General features: G+C 34.6%; 1 protein-coding gene across 1 annotated transcript in view; it reads left to right on the top strand.

The window, feature by feature from the left end:
• The window catches only part of SLC13A1 (solute carrier family 13 member 1), a 30,254-nt gene extending 12,541 nt beyond the window's left edge, over positions 1-17,713 (top strand). The window contains 7 exon segments of the mRNA XM_069462341.1: positions 3,326-3,421; positions 3,823-3,924; positions 7,070-7,176; positions 9,237-9,346; positions 14,074-14,235; positions 15,754-15,891; positions 17,576-17,713. Coding sequence (XP_069318442.1) covers positions 3,326-3,421; positions 3,823-3,924; positions 7,070-7,176; positions 9,237-9,346; positions 14,074-14,235; positions 15,754-15,891; positions 17,576-17,713 — 853 coding nt within the window.
• Positions 17,714-18,329: the final 616 nt, after the last annotated feature.

Raw genomic sequence — 18,329 nt, 5'->3', positions numbered from 1 at the left:
CTGTAGAAAGCAAATCTATTCTGGTGAACTTTGAATCCTAAGCCAATAAGATACTACCAGGCCAGAAGGGCACAGGAAACTCGTTGTCATGTCCAACTGGCTGAAGTAGAATTTTAAGGTTTGCCCCTCACACTTGTTACTTTAATCTGTAGCATGCAGGGCATCCTGCTTCATGTTGGCACCAAAATTGATGTCACCTTCAAAATATCAAGTGAAATAAAGATCTGAGAATGTTCTCTGTGGGAAGAGTATTGAATTAGGAGTCACGAGACCAGGGATAAAACTGTGGCTTCTCAAAGGCCAGATGAGTGATTCTTGCAAGTCCAGACCCATTCTCAGTCTCAGCATCTTCAGCTGCCAAATGATATAATTGACGCACAAGATCAGTAAGATCACTTCCAAAGCTGTAATTCTAACATGTACAGATCCACGTTGAACGCATACCAGTTAAAGTAAGAATCATCGATCAGTAAAGACCTAGCGATGCTGCTAAAATGTTAAATATATGTATCAAAGAGAATTTCAGTATATTGTATTGGCTGGCATCAAAGCTGGTAGTTCATAAATACCAATGAGTTAGTGACTTAGATGACAGGAAGCATTTACAAATGTGAAGGGCTCCTAAGCAAAATCTGAAATGCAGCAGTGTATTTTCAAATCATTTAGCAATGCTCCAAAGAGAAGGGTAAAATAGCTGTTTATCAAACCTTGAGAATTTTTTTTTTCCTGAAAAATAAAACAATTCAAATTCATCTGTGTAGGGTTTTACTTAAATAATTTCAGTGACCTATGAATAAAGCAGCACGTTATTCACCAAGCCAGTGAGGCTGAAGTCGGCTATTTGTTCCTCCTTTGCCAAACAACTCACTGTGATCAGGTGCAGCTCCATGCCTGTGCCCATGTTTTCCAAGCCTGGTAATATGAGGGCTGACATTCTCCCCTCTGTATTCCTATTTCTGGTTTTTCTCCAGAACTGACACAGTTTCGGTAGTAGCGAGAAGATGGTACTGATGATTTTTTTTTTTTAAAAAGAATTCTATCCAGATTGTGGGAGCAGCGTGTGGCAGTCCTCCTGTTGAGGCAAATGTGTAGAATGTCACTGACTTCAGCAGGTGGGCATCAATGGGTAGAGGCCAGATGCATACTAAGTGCCTCTTCCAGGAAAGCCAAGCCCTTGAGGGCCTATTCAATTGTACAGGTGGCAATGCAGGAGACAGGGGACAGGAATCTCAAGTCAGTGGAGTCACAGGCCCACCGTTGGGTCATTCTTTGTTGCTATCATATAATGACATTATACAATATATATGAAATTATTTTAAAATGGCCTACCACTTCAAAAGGAGAAATTAAGAAGATAAGGGACAAATAAATATATTGAGATGTGCTTTCCGTGAAGAAAAACATCCTGTGAAGTGCATACATTAGACAAAGTCCATAAATCACGATCAGTGGCATGTTTAATCAGTCCCCTTGGTGTCCACTGTTGGTTAGACGCTGCATGACTTCATGCTCCAGCTAATTTTTCAGTGTCCTTTTCAGTCTACCAGGATGTTCACCTCTAGAGGTTTTAGATCGTCAAACAGAAATCATCAGCGCCTCCCCTGGCGGACTCGCATGCATTCTGAGTAGTGTGTTGCATGTTAACACAGTTAACTCACCCATTATAAATGACTCCAGCATAGTCGGGAGGAGAAGCTCGTATGTCAGTGCCACTGAACCTATTTAAATGGAGAGGCTGATGCATTGTCATATGCTTCATCGGTTCCTTTGTGAAGGCGTTAACCTTCATCTGTAGCAAAGCCAATCTGGCTTTTGACTTAACTATTTATTGTCTGCAACCCAAATGGCAAAGTATATATGTGGTATCCTGGGTACAAAATAGTTTCTAAAGAGACTTTTATCTCTTTCTTTAACTATACTTTTCTCTTCCACAGATGGTTCTCTAGGTGGCCTGTGGATTAGTTATATTTCTTATAATACAAAGTATTTGTATTGTGACAAGGGACACAATTTCAAGATTGGTACTAGTCAGTAATATAATTGTGATTGTAAAAAGAAATTTCTCATTGATCCCTCATTGATTATAAATGCAACAACATCCATCTACTTATGTTCAGTGTTGGGGTGTATGCATGAGGGTGATTATGAACGTATGGGGTGAATGGCTTAAGAATTGTGGAAATTCTGCTCCGTCAAAGGGAATCACAGTCCAAATAAGGGCAAATAGAAGAGTGACAGAAACAATTGTAACTGTAACCGAGTGATAACTACTCTCCCAGCACCCCAGTCTTCCTAAGTACTCCCTCATAAATATCCATGTTTACCCCAGCGATTTTACAGAAGAAAATGTCACTGCTTTCTATACATATATATAATGTAAACTAACTGAGCTATTCATCAAAGTTCCAAGACATAACCCATAAGAATCTGGCTATTTTCCTATTTGTTTCTTCCTCTGGAGGAATTTTTACAAATTTACTTCTAGAGAAGTATTTTATAAAAACTGTCCAAAGTTTTGAAGACCCTGGACTTCAGGACAGAAAAAATTAGTCACAGGGGAACAGCAGTAAAAAATAACGAAGAGTGGCAATTACTATTGGAAATAAACTGAAAGCTTATATTGTGAGTACTATTAGGGGTGGAGAAACTTAAAGAAAAAAAATTAATAGAGTTGGTTTTACTTCTGAGAATAGACCTAGTTTGAACTCTATGATCAGTATGTATGATTTCCCTACCCTAGTGCATAACTCAAGCTTAGCATACTTTGTGAAAATTGATGGATCTGACATCAAATGTCTTATAAATTTGCCGAAGGTACTATTGAGTTGATGAGTCAAGTATTTACTGTGCATGCCAGTGCTTAGAGATACATGGCCAAAGAAAACCTCTATGACACTGTCACTATCATTTATCTAATTCGTGGAATAAAACTTGTCTGTGTGCAACAATTAACAATGAAGATATATCATAAACATATTTTGAAAATATAACGTAATGGTCAAGTATATAATAAAGAGTTAGTTAGTGATAAGCAGCATGTGGCAAAATTCCAGTGGTGCAAATGGACTTGGAAAAAGAAGAGATTGGTGGAAGATATGGAAAATATGCAACAAAAATTAAGCATTGAAAAATGAGAAAACCAGGCAAAAACAGAAAAGGGGATAGGATATTCAAAGAAGGAGCTAGAAATATAGGCAAAAAGCACAGATTTCTGTTATTAGCAGGGAGATTCATATTTTATGAAGATTTCACAAAAATTGTCTTCCATAAAGGAGGGTGATAGGGAAAGAATTCTTTAAATAATAGGCTTAATTATTTTTTTCAGTTTCAAGATGTTCAAATGTGACAAATCCAAAACATACCAACAAAAAGCTTGTGCTGAGGTGATTAAGAATGAATACCAAAAACTCGGGCCAATGAGGTAAGCTACACACACACACACCCCCACACACACACACACAGATATGTGCTGCTTATCTTGCAAGTAGCTGTTTAAAAGCAAATCAGCACTTAAGTGCCTGAAAGGTATTTATTACACTTGATTAGGGCCCCAGAATTGCTAAGCATTGTGAATATAACTCAACATGACAAAATACATCCTGTTGTCCAACTAAAATTTGCCAGATAGAATGAAAACCTGAGAGACCCCCACAGGGGAGTAAAGTTTTTTCTACCTGCGCTGGTGCTCTCAAATTTTTGACACATCCAACTTTTACAGTATTTAGTGTTCTGCTAAGATCACTCCTGGCAATAGCTCAGGGAATTTCTATAAATGTCTTGACTGAGAAAATAAGAAATGATGGTATTGGAATTTTTCCACAGGTATCAAGAAATTGTGACCTTGTTCCTCTTCATCGTAATGGCCCTGCTGTGGTTTACCCGAGATCCTGGATTTGTTTCTGGCTGGTCTGCACTTGCTTCAGAGTGAGCATTCCATGTTACGTTTGCCAGCCTTTCCCATTTCATACTCTGCCTCCCTCCTATGTGGTTCCTGTGTCTCTGGAATATCGTATGAGATTTATTTTTCTTCCTTTCCCTTGAAAAGATATTTTTACTTGTAATCTTTTCAGAAAAAAACAAAGTATAAGGAATGAAATCTAAGAGAATACCATATAAAGGATAACCATACTGCCCTGTAACTAAAACCCAAGGTCCATTAGACAAGACTATTCCTATCCTTACAAAATTAAAAATATAATCTGCAGAAAGGCTATAGTCTATGGCGGTTAGGAGTATAGATTTTGGAGCCACACTCATTCCTGGATCTTCCATTTACTTTGGGCAAGTCCCTTAATTTTCAGTTTCTTCATATGGAAAATAAAGATGATAATAGCGCTTAGAATAGTGTGGCCTTTCTCCCTATAAAAGTGCTATATAAATGTTTGTTATGTGAAATAAATGTCACTCAATGCCTCTTAATAATCTGATATAAATTCATAGTCTGTGTATTTTATCAACTTGATTTTTTTTTGCTTCTGTGGAGGACTATTTATTTGGTTCAATATCTTGTCTTTTTCTCTATTTATGTACATTTTTGCACCAGTTCACTCTGAATTCAGCCCAGCCTCCCTTTCACAGATAAGGAATTCCTGAATAAGTGATAAGACCGATTTCAAAAGCTGATGTTAGGAGCTAGGTCAGAGTTAATTTTATCTCTCAGTGTCTTATATACAAGGAGTCATTGCTGAGTCATGTGAAGTGAGGAGGAAGGAATAGCATAATTTTCTAAATTTAGGACCCTCCTACATGTAATATAAATAACTTGGTTGTGAGATTTTTGTTCCCAATCTATCTTTCACTAAAGTACTCTAATTTCTAAATTCAGCAGATTTCTTACTTGGACTTCCTGTCTCACATCCCCCACAAAAATCCATGTATTATGGGGCAGAAACCAAAATTGTTTGTGTCAAATGTATTCTGCCCACATGGAATAAAGAAATTCCTCCCTCCCTGAATTAGAACTTCTGGTTTTACAGGCATTGCCAACATTTTTTAAGGAGTGCAAAGTCTGAATTCAAATTTCTAATGACTACACAAATCAAGTAATGCAATGTGGTAGCATTTTTTAAAGGGTCAACTTCAGCTTTATAAACATTTTATTTCCTTTAGGAGTAAAATTTTTTTATCTTGAGAGGTATAAACAAAAAATATTATCCAAGTATTTAAAAAAAGTTATTGTTTAATAATTGATTAGTACTTTGTGGTTTTGTGGTAGGATCTAGAACAACATAAAAAATAATTATTCCCCTTTTTAAAATCCAACTCCTACCATCCTAGATAGGGCGATTCTTTCTCTAAACACCAGTATGTAAGAACTAAATGAAATAAGACAATAGCTAATAAAATCCTGGCAGAAATCCCAATAGAAAATTCAATATAATCAACTTCTATTTGCTATTCCTTATTGAAGGCAACTGTAATATAGGACATGCTTTGTTTGTAGCAGGAAAACAGTATATTGGCTATGGGCAGGTGCTTGTGTCACCTAGAATTCTGAGAAAAAAACAATAGGAAAGAATCAAATGTTTGAGAGAGGATGAGATTTAAAAATATAAATCTAATTGGCAAATCCAAAGCAAATAAAATTTGTATAAGCTTATTATTTTGTAATACTGAGACAACCTAACTTAATCCGTAATAAACTAAAAATAAAAGTTATGATAAATAATCATTTTAAAATCTTTTGAAAATAAATTATTTCAGTATTTATGCCTTGATGTTACTTAAGACATATATTCTATAGAATATATTAATATTTGTTATTTAGAGGTTCTAGGTATTTAGAATTTCTAAAGCTAGAATGATATATCAAGATTTATAGCTACTACCTAACGTTTTCATTCCATCTGTTTGAACTTGGACTGATTTCAATGTGTCTTTTCATATAAAACAAAATCCGGTTACATGATGCTTGGCCCAATTTGCCAAAAAATCAACCAAAATTTATAACTGAAATAAAATATATAAGGAACAATAAAATTATAAATATTGGTCAAGTTTGTATAATAAATTATACTATAGTAGATAGTCAATAATGAAAGGACATGAGTGTATATTTAAGGAAAGCAGACTGCTTTACAAATTGTTAGGTCGAGAAAGATAACACATTTCCTTGATTATATATTTAATAGGTTTTTCAAGTAAATCGCAGAAGTAGAAACACTTCTTTAGTATGTACACATTACTGAGTTACAAGGTAGCAAAATAATCGTTAGGGTGTGCATATTTCTTCTCAGGTTACAAAAATGCACCAATCAATGTTGCTGACTTTTAAAACTGAATTCTAATTATTTATGCTGATTTCATTTATATACTGGTCTCCAGGTGTTTCTTAACTATTGAGGCTTCTGGGAACCTGTCTTTTTTGTTGAAATGGCCTAGTGATTCTAAGACCCCATCTGCTCCTGAATCACTTTTAATTTGTACAACGATCATTTATGAGCATTGTACAAACCACTCCAATAATTTATATTCTTGATTGAGTTTCATAGAGTACAAAACATTAAATGGGTTGATTTCATTTGTATGATATGGCTAGGGCCTGTAACCACAAAAGCAGGTGTTATACCTTGGAAAACAGATCAATTTCTTTTCGCAATTTGTAGAAGAGTTTTGTGAGACTCTAGAAACAGCATGCTTTGCTACGATTTGATCGAAGGATGTTAGGATGTTATATATCAATTATATGAGATTTGCCTATTTTAGCAATTGTTTCAAATTCAATTCTCTGCCAATATGATTAAAATAAATAATTCAAAGAAGAAATTGTTTAACAGATCTATAAGCTTACCTACAAGGAAAATTTACCACATTAGCCCAGTTTGGATGTGTGTATTTGGTATTGAAAATAAGGAGAAATATGGGAACAATAGGAATGTGATCTGAGATTATTTGCTCTAGTAAATTATGTCATTTAGTTGGAAATCCACAGATTATAGAACAGATTATCCAGAATAAATAACTTATACCACCTTTATTATTATACTTACATGATATTAACATAATTCATTGGTGTTTAGCTTATGTAAGTCTTATTGCCGGTTTTTAATACACATTTGTTCATTTTCAGTTACGCTGATTATATTACGGATTCAACTGTTGCCTTACTTGTAGGACTCCTATTTTTTGTTATCCCAGCTAAGAGATCGACTAAAACTACACCGACAGGAGAAATTGGTTGAGTATCATTTATCTGAATGAGTGATTCTGAATGAGTGTGACAGAAGAGCAAAACATATAAAATTCCACCAGTTTTAGTTAGAACAGAAAGAATGTCCATTCTGGCACACCCTTGGCTTAGCCTGACCTATTCGCACACTACAACCCCCTGTTAAGCCAGCACATATCCTTCATCCACAAGAAGGATCACCTTACTTTGCAGAAGTGAGTAGATTTCCTTTTGCACCATGGTTAGGGCTCTGCTACGAGTGATGCTATTTGACCCATAATAAACCTACGTCTGCTGCCATAATCAGAATTAACCTTACTATTGGTAAACATAAAAAATTTGGAAATCATTGCCTCATGATGAGCCCTTGATAATAAATGCTGAGGATCTAAAAAGGAGAGGCATTTCATCAGAAAGAGCATTTACAGCTTCAAAGCAGTCCCAAAGAAAAAGCAAATCAACCTCACATAGCCACAATCTAGGGTTAAAATTGACAGAAAAGGTATTTAGTAGGAGCATTCATTGTGTGTACAACACATGGACAAACAAGCATGCATATTTTCATGAGCATATTCCCCCCTGTATATAAGAAGAATGTGTGCCCCCCCCACATACATACTTCTTAAACATAGGATTCATCCATGGTTATGCTTTGCACTAACACAACATGTTTTGAGTAGTCAGATGCCTATGTTGTTGATGTGGGACAAATAATTTATAATTGTCTAGAAATAAGCTAGTAGAGTTCTGGCTTTACTTGTTTGTTCTGACAAACTAGGATGGAACTAGAATTCATGAAGTTGAGTTGGCTCACCTGACTCCTTGAGTCAGAATCCATAAATGACTAATGTGTCAGATTTCCAGAATGTGATATATGTGAACAGCATAGCACAGAAATAAATGTCTTTTGTTTATTACTTGAGTTTAGAATATTTCGCTGTGCTTTAAGGAGATGTTGCAATATTGAGCATTGACTCCTACGAGACCCTGAGGACTCTGACTGTTGCAATCCAAGCCCCAAGGCCTGGCAGTGGCAAATATGGAAGAACCAATGCTTAGCCTTAGCTTCCCTGGTGCCCACATCAGAATCTCCTCCCTTAGAAAGAGCCTGGCTCCTGTTCATCTTTCTCTCTCCCCTCATTCTTCAACACCTGTCCCTGAAAAACTTATTCATACTAGGTTTAAAAATGACAGATACGACATACTATATTACATTTGAAATGAGAGATATTTATCAGAGATGTTTATGCTTTAACAGGATATATGGCCTTAATCCAAGTCAGAAACCTGGTAGCAACATTTCAGTGATCAGTGAGGGTCGGTTTGGTTTGGGTGTGGGGGCAGGTGATAGGAAGGAGACTCATGAGTAACCTTAAAATCTCACATGTAGAAGGCTGCTTGTTACACATAAATGTTAAATGGACATACTGTGTCCCTAAATGAACTTATTATCAACAAAATAATGGATAGATCAGAATGCAAATGTCGAGACAAATTGTCATAATTGCTTTATGAGAATTTCAAGGGTCTCACAAATAATACTGAAATTATTTAATCTGAACCCTGAATTATCTTTAAATCAGAATCCTGATGAATCTATCATGGTTCTTCTTATGAATTAAAAAATAAAAAATTCAAGTAAATATTAGTGAATAATTAAAATGCTACACTGATGCTCTTGAATCAATGGACTATTACAGACATTTTTCACAGCAGAGAATAGTATAGTTTAATGCACTGTGTTATTCATAGTAGACTAAAATGTTAGTGGAATGAATGAATGAATAAATGGCATTATAAATGACAATGTTATAATTTATCTAAATATATTCTATAATATTATCCAAAGGATTTTTCTAATTTACAGCATTTTTTATAATATAATATTCCCCTGAGGCCAGGTGGCAATTACTCAAAGTTTAGATCAAATCCTCCCTTTAAAAACAATATAGGAATACTACAAATTTCCCATGAGATGGCTATTTAGAATGCTGGAAAAAAATGTCATATTGTCATGTTCTAAGCAATGTGTAATTGTAGGACTTTTTTTTTTGTTTGTTTTTTGCAGTTGCTTTTGATTACTCTCCACTGATTACTTGGAAAGAATTTCAGTCATTCATGCCCTGGGATATAGCCATTCTTGTTGGTGGAGGGTTTGCCCTGGCAGATGGCTGTGAGGTAATATACTCTGTGTGTAAGATATTTAACAATCAACTAGACTGTTCAAAAGAACACAGAGACATTCAAGCTTTTGGTATATTCAATTTTATTTTATCATTTTAATGATGCAAATTTTAATTAGCCATGCAGTGAGTATATCACACAGATGAGGTCAGTTCAGGGTTCAAGAATTTTTATAGGCTGCCAGCATAAAACATTATTTTTTGTGGTACTCTAGCATGTCAAAAGAAATAATGCAAAAAAAGATTAAAATTCTTAATTCATGAAATAGTATTAGTAAAATACTAGCTTAGTAAAATATATATATATATATATATACACACACACACATATAAAATATATAAAGTAACTCCCAGTGGAACACATTTTTTTGTTTATGTCTTTGCCTTATTCATGATGAATCTGAGTAGCTCTCAGACTTCAATATATCATGGTCATATTGCTATTGAAAAAGGAGGATGAGAAATAATATTAGCTCTAAAGATACTTAATAAATGTTTATTGCATGAAGTCCAAAGGAAATTTCTCCTAACCATGCCTAACATTATATTATGCCTACTCTTAGGAAGAAATAAAAACACCATGAGAAATACAGTTGGCTATTTCTTTGACCTACCTATCCAGCAGCGGTTGGGGGTGGCCCTTGTTTGTTATAATTACCTTGGTCATTGTGGTCTTGCTGGAAGGGAAGTTATTGTCTCCAAAAGTTCCATGGAAATCCTTGACTCTTAGACTAACTAGAAACCACTCATTTCTGAATTTCATAGCCTTTCGTGAAATACTCAAAGCTTATGGCCGTTCCATTTCCTAACCTAGTCATCAAACTGAAAAGAATAGTGAAAGAGGTGTTGTATCCAGCTTTTTGGCATGCAGTAGGCTAAATTTTTGTACTTATCAAGACAAATAACTGTCTCTTCTCCTCTTGATAATATATAGGAAAACTATTATTTGCTTCTAACATTACTGGCAATTTTCCTGCATAGTATTTAGATACTGAGCTTTCCAGCAGGAGGATTTAGTAATAGCTGAAAGTCTTGGAAATTGAATCCTGAGTGCCATTTAGGACATTGTTTTAATGTCTAGATTTGTCTTGCTTCATAGACTGCCCAAATAGAAATGGTAGAAATATAAGATAAATACACTTTTCTATTTCAGCAGTAATAAGATCTATTAATAGATTCTCAGAATAAGTAAATTCCATTCCTATGTCTGCTAATGTAAATTGTGAAGAAATCAAAATCATCAGGTTGGCATTGATATGAACTTTGCTCATATCTCCTTCTCAGAATATCTCTGTCTAGACTAGACCATAGACGCTCAAATGGTTTTAAAAGCAAAAGCCAGACCTTAGAATAGCAAAAACTGAGGAAATGAAAATGTATGGGCTTAGTCCGATATACTAGGTTCTCTTAATGGAAGAATTAAGGAAACCATGGAGAAAGGTCTACTTTGCTATAAAAATCCTAGTACATAGAATGAGATTTCTACAGGATACCCAGAATAACCCTACCCCTAAATGGCCAGATTAAAGCCATGAGCTTCAAAAATATGGCTGTGGACAAATATACCTCTAGAAATTGGTTTTACAAAGATTTGGAGACAGTTAATTTTTTAAAATTTTGTTCCAGATTATAATTAGTCTGGCAAATCTTCAGAACCAGATAACCTTTAGTTGGGAATGGTGAGACAGCAGCTAGTAGTACCACATTGACCTCATTGCAATTGCCTCTCTCTCAAATGCGCCTTGATTTTTGTTTTACCATGATTAATCTTTCATGAGCTGGCAGTCACCTTCAAATTCTCATCAGTGAATAACTTCCCCTCTTTTCTTTTCACACATTCCTTGGTTAAACATGGAGGATTTAACACTATTTTTTCAGATCTCCACCAAAATGGCAATAACAGAACAAAAAAGTACCAATCCACAAAGACAAAGATTATATGACAAGGACAATAACAAACAAGAGATGTTGATAACATGTAGAAGATAGAAAGAGGATATTTCCACTTGACTTTGTACAAGTAGAAAAAGCAGTGAAAAAATGAAATCTATAGGCTGGCAAAAGGAACAGCCAATAAGAAACAAGCTGCTTTATCCATAGGACCATGGAAGAGCTAAGGAATTGGAGGCAGCAGATAACTATGAAAGCTGGGATAAATATCAGAAATGAATACGGAGAATGGTTTAAAAAGTGTGCAAGGAGCTGTGGGCCTCGCAGGTATTTTCCCCAGTCCTGAATCACTAGGCCGTTTTTCTCTCTTTTCCCCGACAGGAAATTGAGATTTACTCTGTAGTAAAATTGAACCAATGAGGCACTGGCTCATGGCTCAGTAACCTACAATAAAGTCTTCCTTCGACAATCCTTGCCCAGACACAAGGAACTTCCAATAATTATTTTATTGTTTCCCTCTTAAAATGAATAGGTGGGCCAGGATCACCACACAGTCGGGGAAACCTCCAATACAATAACCAGTAACAAAAAGTAATTATGAAAAAAAATAAAGAAAAGGAACATATAAAAAGCAAGGAAAATGTGTGAAGCAAAAGAAGATTTTATAGATTTGTCAGTGATGCCTCAAAGCGATGTTAGAAACTTTAAAGACAGGAAACTAAAATAAAATGTTACTTTTTAAAGAAGGAATAGGCAGAAGAAAGAGCCCCTGAAGACTAGAAATATGATAGCAGATTATCAAAAAGTTTAGTAGCAATTGATATTAATTAATTAATATTTATACAAAGGTAAATATTTTTTAAAAGATAAGAAAATTAAAGCCATCAATACAAAATGGCCAACAGTCAACCAATAGGAATTTCAGAAAGAGGAAAAAAATAAAAGAGAAGGACATTTCTGAAAAATAATATAAGAAATTTCCCAGAACTGAAGGCTTTGAGATTCAAGACCAAGAGAGCTACTGAGTGCCCAATGCCAAATTCATATGTAGAATTTTTGAATATTATATAATAAAAAATTTGTTAATTTTTGAAATACAAGATGAAGATGTGATCCCAAAGACCTCCAGAGAGGGAGAACATTATGTAGTATAGTCTTTTCCACATCTAATTAGACATAGATAAAACCTATTCTAAAAGTATATATATTCCAGAATGAATTTGTATCCAATGTGACTTAAATGAATAGACAAGTCTTTTCTCATCTAAATGTCATAACAAGAAAAAAAAAAAACAAATGAAAATATAAGTCAAAGCCACAAATAACACACATGATATCTGGTACCCACATCTGGGACGTCTGTGCCAACTTTTGATCTGCAGCTACACTGCTTAAAATCAGAGCATTCTGATGCCAAGTCTGGCTGTTATGAGCATAAAGATTCATACATGCGGTAGCTCACTGAAATCTTCTCACAAAAAGAGGATTTCCCCCTTCCATTTGGGGGAGAAAAAAACGAGCAACATACCTGCTAGTCCAAGTGCAGCCAATTCTTCTGCATGATATACAGTGAACCAAAGATCAGAATGTGATCGAGCTCCCGAAGAATCTGACTGGAAGCCGCAGGAACTTAAGCAATAGCATAAAACTGCTGAGTGATAACTATTTGAAAGCCTGAATTTTACAAAGACTAAACTATCAAAACAGTGTGAAAAAAAAATAAAAATGTTTTCAGACATGCAGAGACTAAAAAAATTTAGCTCCCCTACACTCATTCTCAGGAAGTTATAGAAGAATGTGCTCCCCCAATACAAAGAAGTGAAAAACAAAGGATTCCAACAAAGGGGGGGGGGGGAGGAGAAGGAAATTCATAATATGATAACAAAGAAAGGTCCAGGAACAATAGTTGAGTAGATTTAAAGAGCAGCTAATCCAAATGGAGAAGTGGGAAGGAATATTCCAGAATAGACATCTTCATGAGGGAAAATGAAAAAAACAAAAACAATTACCTGATATGTTTGTCTATTTGTTGCAGAATTTTCCAGTTTTACTAGAGCATGTGATGAATCACTGATAGGTACTTAGAAAACTAAGCAAACAAAAGAAATGAATAAGGCCATTATTTTCTAGAGGAAGGAAATAGTAAAACAAAGAAAGTAAATGTAATCATAGTATGCTAAGCAGCTCAGCTATAAGCAATATTTATATAATCATAGTGGTAAACATTAAATATTGGTTTAGCCAAAAATGTTGATATATGAGTGTGGGGGAATGAAGAGATAGAAAATATATGTGTGGTAGACGATGTGAGAAAAGTAAATCCTCATGTAACATTAGAAAGTCAGTAAACAATAACTAAACTTGAAAATTAGGAAAGAAGTATAATTAGAATATTATTTTGAAAGATAACTCTAAATACCTAAATATAGCTATAAATAGCTAAGAAGGGCTGAAAGTTATTGGCTCTGGGGAACACAGCTTGGGGTGGGGTGAGGTGAACCAGAAGTGCTGCTCTTTCTTTAAAGCTCCATAGTATTATATGACTTGTTAAAATATCTGCATATATTAGAGAAATTAAAGTTTAATTGACAAAAGTGAGAAAACATTTCAAACTTCCCAAAGTATATTGACAATGCTATTAATAAAATAAGACTAAGTGAAAGCTCCTTCACATCAAAGGCACCCAGATCTCCCAAATTACAGAAAAATGAGAGATTAAAATTATATTTTAGAAACTGGTTTTCAGAACAAATAATGCTTTTATGTATTTAAATTGTGTCTGATTAAAATAAATTATTAATGAATAACAAATACTATGAATTTGTTTTTTAGGAGTCAGGACTATCTACATGGATAGGAAATAAATTATCTCCTCTAGGTTCATTACCAGTAATGCTAATAATTCTGATAACTTCTTTGATGGTCACAACTATAACAGAGGTAGCCAGCAATCCAGCTACCATTACCCTCCTTCTCCCAATATTATCTTCATTGGTGAGTATCTCATTTTTCAAGAGTAGTTTACACTCTTCATCAACAGTAGTGTTCTACGTTGGAATGGTGGTTTTTCTGTTGTAGTATGGAATCTTTTTTGGCCTAAATGGGCCTCCTTTAAAGTAACTTGTAGAGTGGTCTTTATTTTCATTAATACTTTTAGGGGACCTTGACTCAAGAGAACTATTTTCAAGTTTTCAAGTTTGAGCAGCATGATCTTAAGTGAACCACTTACTTTCTCTCAATCCAGTTTTTTCATCTGCTAGATCCATTCTAGTTATGGGTCTAAGAAAACTTCGGATTCAATTTTCCTGGCAACATTAGTATTTAGATCTCTAACACAGACACTGTTCCCTCCTGAACACTGTGCCTAAATTTCAGAGAAGTGTTTCACATAAGTGATTTGCAAATGAATGAAAAACTAGGCTTATACTCCAGGCTTCAGTCTTAAATATCTTAGACACAGTTATCTACTGCCCTGGGAAGAATAAAGAAAAGGAAAATAAGAAATAGGTTTGCTACGAGAGAGAGGGAAAGATTGTATTTTCTTCTTCTCCCCGCTTAGCTAGCAATTACAAGAAAGAGCCTTAAGTAAAACGTTTTTCTTATTGGGATGGATGAGTCTGGTGAAAGGAAGGCACTTTAAAATTGAGAAGGATTGTCTTTCTGGAATTGTGCTGCTACAAGCTCAAAGGGCATATGTTGGCATTCTTGAAGTCACTGCTTCAAATTATATTAAAAAAATATTGTCTGTTCATATTAGTAAAATATCATTTTGGGTTTTTCTTTTTTTTATTTCTAAAGATGGAACAGTTAAAAATTATGTATTGAATTAAGAATAGTAGTAACTCTTCTGTGATGACCCTTAAGAAAATTGCAAATTACATATGTCACAGAGGCAGTAAAGTTAGTAGTGTAATGAGCAGCTCTGAAGCCAGAGGGACGTGAGACCCTACCTAAGTTCTGCTGCTCACCAGCTGCGTGCTTGGGCTAGTTACTTTGGCTCTCTGGGCCTCAGTTTTGTCATCTGTAATTTGGGGTTATAGTAGCCACCTCATAAGGTCATTGTATAAATTAATATGTATATATAAATACATGTCATTTATCATATGATATAATATGAAATTATATATTACATATAATTTATATATTAGTAAATATACAAATTATATATTATGTATAAATGTATAAATATATATGTATTATAAATATTTAGCACAGCACCTAGCACTAGACAAATAATAAATGGTTGCTGTTTTTATTTAGTTTCTGGAATAAGTGATAGTTTATTTTTTAAATGAACTAGACTACAGGCATCAATAACTATATAAACAACAAGAGGAAGAAATGTTTTCTTAAAAAATATTCCTCAAGTTATAACTGCAGTTATGTGTATAATTTTATGCCATTAGGTTTCCACCTGCTTTGGGAAAGTTTATTATAATAAATTTGTTAATTTTGATGTTCGGTGCCTGGCCTCAAAATTTGACTTAGACTCCTTTTTGTCTTTTACAATAGGCTGAAGCTATTCAAGTGAACCCTCTTTTAATTTTGATACCTGCTACTCTTTGTACTTCATTTGCATTCCTCCTACCAGTAGCAAATCCACCCAATGCTATTGTCTTCTCATATGGTCATCTGAAAGTCCTTGACATGGTGAGTACCTGAAAGAATACAGTCAGATCCAATACACATATTTTTTTGTGATGTCTTGAATTATCTTCCCTTTTACACACCAATCAACCACCAGCAAAAGCATGGCCTGAGTTCTGTTTATGAAAGTGTGTGCATGACTGGTCATAGAATTGTTTTTAAGAGTAAAAACCAAAAGTGAGTATGTCATTAGAATTTATGGTCACAAATACAGAGATATTTGAATGTATTAGTAATGCCCTGGAAGAAAGAAAAGAACAGTGAGTACACGCAACACAACAATTTAAACTTAACTTGTCAAGGTCAGGATCCATCCTGACCCTGGCAAAAGGAAGAAATTGGGTTTATGAAATTCAGCAATTAAAATAAAACTCTGGTTTGATATCACAAATATTTATGCAACCAACATTTGCTCTGAATGAGACGTTGGGGCAGTGCCTGACTGATAAAAAGGCATCTTTCTTGGTATGATTTTACTACTGGCACCTGACGTGAAAACTCAAACAAGTGATGATGGAGAATGTAAGTGATAACACATGCACCTTTTTGCCAAATACAAAAGTAGTGGTAGTTAAGCACTGGCTTGAGAATATGCTAGTCTCCCCACAAATCTTCGTCACCAACTTCCAAACCAAGCCAAATAAGAATATAACCATATTAAATTCAGGGAGCTTCCTATGCAAATGCAGTTCCAGGGTAAGTCCCAGCTCCATTTCTCCCATACAGATTGTTGTTCCGAAACCCCTGCAACAGAAAAATTCTGAAACTGTCTCTTTACAGTAATTTCATAATATTCATTTGGTAAGGAAAACATGCATAATACAATATAAGCAATGCCCAATCCATGTGTATTAAAAAGAGTAACAAGAGGATTCTGGAATAAATGAGTGGCTTGCATGGACAGAGAAGAAGTCTTCTATAATAATTACTGCTTTGTATCGCCCTTTAACTTTTGGGCTAGATGTTTTATGCACAGAATGCAGGGATAATCAAACTTTCTCTGTAAAGGGCCAGATAGTTAATATTTGGGGCTCTGTAGGCCATAATGCCTCTGTCACAACAACACAACTCTGCCCTTGTATCATGAAAGCAATCAAAGACAGTATATAAACAAACAGGCATGGTTGTAGTCCAGTAAAACTTTACTTACAAAAGCGGGTCAAGGGCGGTGGTTTTCCAACCTCTATTGCAATAGATAGAAAGCAACTTTGAGATTGTTTCATGGACACCAGAATGATGATGTAAGAGCTAAAAAGATGAGAACTCAAAGATGAATAGATGTAGCATTATAAAATCTCAATAAGGCAATGTTAAAGGGCAAATTAATAATAATACTGAGTGAATATGAAGGATACTGTTAGCATATGTTGTCCTGAACCTTATTCACTTAATATAAAACTGTAAAACTAAAATTCTGATTTAATATGAAATAGCAAATTTTTAAGGGGATTTTTTTTTCTGATCGGAATGACTTAGGTATATTCCTAAGAGGAATCTCTCTGAGATTCTCCAACTAAAAGATTTTCTTTTGATATAAATTAAGAAAAACTCCTGATTTTAAGAAATGACAATTTATACTAATGATTTAGGACATATAAATCTGGCATGTACTGTCTACAACAGTATTCTTATTCTCCTGTAGGTTATCTTTTTGTGAGACTGACATTTATGCTCTTTCCTGTTCAAGGTTAAAGCTGGACTTGGTGTTAATATTATTGGTGTTGCCGTGGTGATGCTTGCCATGTCCACCTGGATTGTACCCCTATTTGACCTCAACACTTACCCTTCTTGGGCTCCTGCAATTACAAATGAAACTACACCATGATAAGCACAAAAGTTCTGACTATCTCATGGTGACTTTTGGGAACCATTAATAATTTACTGTAAAATGTGGCTCTAAATAACTGATGACACATTTAAATCAGTTATGGTATAGCTGCTGTAATCCCAGCGAACATCCAAAACCTGCTGTCATAACTTGGAGTCCATATTTCTTTTGAGATGCAACCAAAGAACATCTAAGCACCTTCATCAAGAAGCCAATGGTTGAGATTTTGCTCATGAAATCTGTGTCTTGTTTCATCATAAGAATAATTTATAACTTGACCTTCAAAGAGATTAGGCCATTTGCTTCATCTTACAGTTGGAGTTGAGTATAACATTTCAAACATCACTTTATTATTTCAAAAACTTCCCATGAAACTAAAAATAGAAAGTAACATATACAAATTAATTAGGTACTTGTATAAATCATTTCTGTAGTGTTGCACAAAAGAATTTGCAGAGAAACCAAAACCATGGTCATCTGGTGATGCAGAGAAAAGTTTAATCTAAATGAAATGTGCATTTCTTCATTTAAAAAAATCCAGTTGGATTATTCTTAATGTATACATATAGTATAAAAATTTAAATTTAAGTAGTAATTCCAAAATGATAGCTGA

Source organism: Eulemur rufifrons, chromosome 29 (genome assembly GCF_041146395.1).
Source record: "Eulemur rufifrons isolate Redbay chromosome 29, OSU_ERuf_1, whole genome shotgun sequence".
NCBI classification, from domain to species: Eukaryota; Metazoa; Chordata; class Mammalia; order Primates; family Lemuridae; genus Eulemur; species Eulemur rufifrons.
This window is presented reverse-complemented; position numbering and strand designations above follow the sequence as displayed.